Source organism: Neophocaena asiaeorientalis, unplaced genomic scaffold (genome assembly GCF_003031525.2).
Source record: "Neophocaena asiaeorientalis asiaeorientalis breed wild unplaced genomic scaffold, Neophocaena_asiaeorientalis_V1.1 scaffold13, whole genome shotgun sequence".
NCBI classification, from domain to species: domain Eukaryota; kingdom Metazoa; phylum Chordata; class Mammalia; order Artiodactyla; family Phocoenidae; genus Neophocaena; species Neophocaena asiaeorientalis.
The window spans coordinates 100,827-104,796 of NW_020173734.1; the positions used below are offsets into that span (position 1 = coordinate 100,827).

Here is a 3,970-nt window from a genome sequence, read left to right on the forward strand (position 1 = left end):
AATCCCATTCTTGTAATGCTGTTAAGAAACTATGCTTGTGGTGTCACCATTGAATAAAGACTAGATTACCTGACTTCTGCTTCAGTTTCAATCCTATAACTCTACTCCAAGAAGACTTTTTCACTTCAGATTGATTCTGTTTTCTGATTCCAATTCCGGGAGTATACAGAACAAAAAGGAGCCTTTAAATTTTCATTACAGGTAGTCAAGGGCCTCCTTGTAAGATCACTCTCTTTAATAAGTAAAAAAAACAACTGTAATTAGAAGTTTAGCAGCACCTAAGTATTTTTTCAGTTTTTTGGCCCTTGGCTCTGATTTCTTTTCAGAACCCCCTTATCCTGTATTAGGTTTTAATGAGGATCTTGTTATAAATTCTTACTCTACTTCCTGAATTACTTGTCCATAAAGGTCTTCCACCTTCTGAGATTTGGAGTTCGTCCTGAGTAGAGAATCCAAAGAGATCACCTACATCATTAGCCTGGATAGTTCTCTCTGCTGCCTAGCTCCTAAGACAAACCTTCCCATCCACAGCCTGTTCTCACCAAGGCCTGACAACTGCCTCATGAGTCTGAAACTATACACTGTAGATGCCCCAAATCCTGATTTGTGGTTACAACTTCCTGGAAATTTTACAGACAATCCAGGAAAAGATCTTGACCTTAATAATAAGCTGGTCTGTGATAGTATGCATATCTGATAGAACTAGAACAAAGAAAATAAAATTTTTAATGGATGAAAAAGGGTGAAAACACTTTTCTTTCAGATTCTAGAATAAACCCATTTTCTCTCTTCACTATCAGACCTTCCTTCCATGCAAAGGGCAAATTGTAAGGCTAAAAAAGTATCATTTCTGAGCTACAGGGCATTAATAAGACTGACTACTAGGAGGAACTTCCCTGGCAGTCCAATGGTTAAGACTTTGTGCTTCCAATGCAGGGGATAGGGGTTCGATCCCTGGTTGGGGAACTAAGATCGCACATGCTATGTGGCGCGGCCAAAAAGTAAAAAAAAGAAGACTGAATACTATGAGATATTAACTGTTTCTCATCATAGGCTTTTTACCATCAAACATTTACTTTCTTCAGCCAGTTCAAAGTAGTTTCAGTCAAATCAATTTCATGACATTGGGTAAGAGAGAAGAACCAAATAACTGGCCTTTATTCATTCAACAAACATATATTGAACCCACATTTTGTGGGTTCACACCAGGTACTGTGTGAGGTAGTGAAAATAAGGTAGTACATAGAACAGTTAGGGCCTCGTTCCTCCTAGGGCTATAGTAAGAGAGCAGAAATTAAATAATCACACAAATATATAAATACAAACTGTGATAAGAGCCATACAAGAAAAGTTCTGAGTACTATGAACAATTTTAACAAAGAGATCCGATTTAAATTAGTGGGGTTAGGGAAGGCTTTTGTAATGAAGTTCCTTTTAGGCTGAGGTATTAAGAATGACTAGGAGTTCACCAAGCAAAAACGGTAGGAAGAACATTTCCCCCAGCAAGAACACAATGTGCAAAATCCTGAGGTAGGAACAATCTTAGAGTGCTTCATAAAGATAATATTGCTGAAACAAGGTCAGCATGAGAAGAGACTATGCAAGATAAGGTTAGGGTCAGGTCATTTAGACTCTTGTGGGTCATGGTAAACAGGTTAGATTGCATTCCAATTGTAATTAGAAGCCCTAGAGTGGTTTTAAGCATGGGAATGTTTGTAAAAGGCTGCTATGTGTAGAATAGACTATAGAGAGGCAAGAATGGAAGTAGGGAGACCTATTAAGTAGCTCTCGTGTTAGTCCAGATGTGAGACAATGGTGGCTCTTACTAGATAAGTGTTGGCTGTGGATATGGAGATTTCTAGGTAGATTTGAAATATATTTAGGAGGACAAGCCAATAGTACTTAGTGATTGATTGGATGTGCAGGTTAAGGAAGAAATGAGAGTGAACTGGGCACACATTTTATGCCAAGGATATGAACAAGCTAAAGATAAACCTCTGGCTAATATCCATAGCAGGAAAGAACAATTAGTAATTCTGTGATTCAGGGATCTGATTACATTTAAGCAGTAAATTAGCACATTTTCTTTTAGGGGGAGTGTTCAAAGCATGCTTCAGGTGGAGTCCAACCTCCCTCATTTTATAGATGAAGGGATTAAGACTCACAATGGATTGTGCTACTTTGCAAATTAATCTTGTGCTGTGTATGAATGCTTCATCTTCCAAAATAGAACATAAACTTACAAACAGCATCACTTGTTTCATAGACATCTCCTCCTGATAGCACCTGATATACTACTGAGGATACAGCAAACACTCAATAAATGTTTCCCAAATTAAAATGATTCCAATTTCTTCTTCCTCAGCAGATAGAACACAACAGATATTCTAATTACAGATAATGCCAGCGAAGTGACAGAGTTCATCCTGGTGGGTTTGTCCAATCATCCAAAAGTCCAGGGTAGCAGTCTACCTGATTACATTGGTGGGTAACAGTCTCATCATTGTTATGGTTAGAGTAGATAAGCAGCTTCACACCCCTATGTATTTTTTCTTAAGCAACTTGCCCTTCCTTGATATCTGCTACTCTAGCAATTCAGTGCCTTTTTTATTGTTCAGTGGTTTAAGAGACTACCCCACCATTTCCTATACTAGCTGTTATGCTCAGATGACCACTGCTCTTTTTCTGGGGATGACAGAGTGCCTCATCCTTGATGTCATGGCTTATGATAGATTTATTGCAATATCCAATCCCCTGTGCCACACCATCATTATGAATGACCAGGTCTGCATACAGTTGGCTGTGGTGACCTGGGCTAGTGCCTTCCTTTTAGCAGTAATACCAATCACTGCAATTCTTGCCAGTTTTTGTGGACACAATATCATCAACCATTTTACCTGTGAGGCACAGGCCCTGTTGAAGCTCATCTGGTCAGACACCCTAGTCAGACTTATTCTGGGTCTGGTCATCGGTATACTGACACTGCCACTGCACTTCACCTTCATCCTCATCTCCTATACTCGCATTGTGGTTGTTGTGCTGAGGATCCGCTCTGCAGAGGCCAGGCTCATAACTTTCTCCACCTGTGGATCCCATCTGACTGTGGTCACCATATTTTATGGGACAGCCACCTGCATGTACCTGAAACCTCAGTCAAGGAAGTACCGGGACCAGGGCAAAGTCACCTCTACATTTTACAGTGCTGTAAGCCCTGTGTTGAACCCTCTCATTTATACCTTGAGGAACAAGGATGTGAAAGATGCCCTAAGAAAAATAATTAAGAAGAAATAGTCCTAAAAAGGGCATGAATAGCCCACAGAGGCTCATCTAACCAACAGCTTGACACTGACTTGTAAAAATAACAAGGTCCAAATACTAAACAATATTTTAGTAACGTAATTATTTTCAAATGTGTTTTTTTCTATTTCCAACAGGTGTGTGATAAAGAACTTACTCTCACTGAGAAAAACATTAAACATTTACAATGTCATCCATTTAGGTAATAAATTATACAGGACAATCTTGTGGGAGAGCTTATAAAACAAAATAATAATTAGCACATTTGAATCCTGAGTAGCTTGATTTTGTTTTAATAAATGAGAAACATTTCAATATTCTAGATTCTCTTTTATAGATGATAAAGAGCAAACTTGTAAAATGGACAATTCTTAACTCAATACTTTTTGTATGAGGTATATTATGATCCAGGCTTAGAAATGATAGATGTGAGTGGGTAGAGAGAGAAAAATTACTCAACTGCTATATAAGACTTCCACATAGAAAGTCCTCTGCTGAAGCAACGAGCCCTTCAAGACTGTGTACATACTGAGGGCCAAAATTGATGACTCTACGGAACATACAATTGCATGTCTTGATCAGTAGATAGGGCCACATTTTCTCTGCCAACGTACCCTACTTCTGGATAATTGCATGCCACTTCCAAAGTTGTTGACCTCACATAGAGCAAATT

At 38.8% G+C, this 3,970-nt stretch overlaps 1 protein-coding gene across 1 annotated transcript; it reads left to right on the plus strand.

Annotated features, from left to right (window-relative positions):
- The first annotated feature begins 2,508 nt into the window (after positions 1–2,508).
- On the plus strand, positions 2,509–3,291 carry LOC112403622 (olfactory receptor 13H1-like). Its single transcript, XM_024751199.1, has one exon. The coding sequence runs from the start codon at positions 2,509–2,511 to the stop codon at positions 3,289–3,291; it is 783 nt and encodes a 260-aa protein (XP_024606967.1).
- Positions 3,292–3,970: the final 679 nt, after the last annotated feature.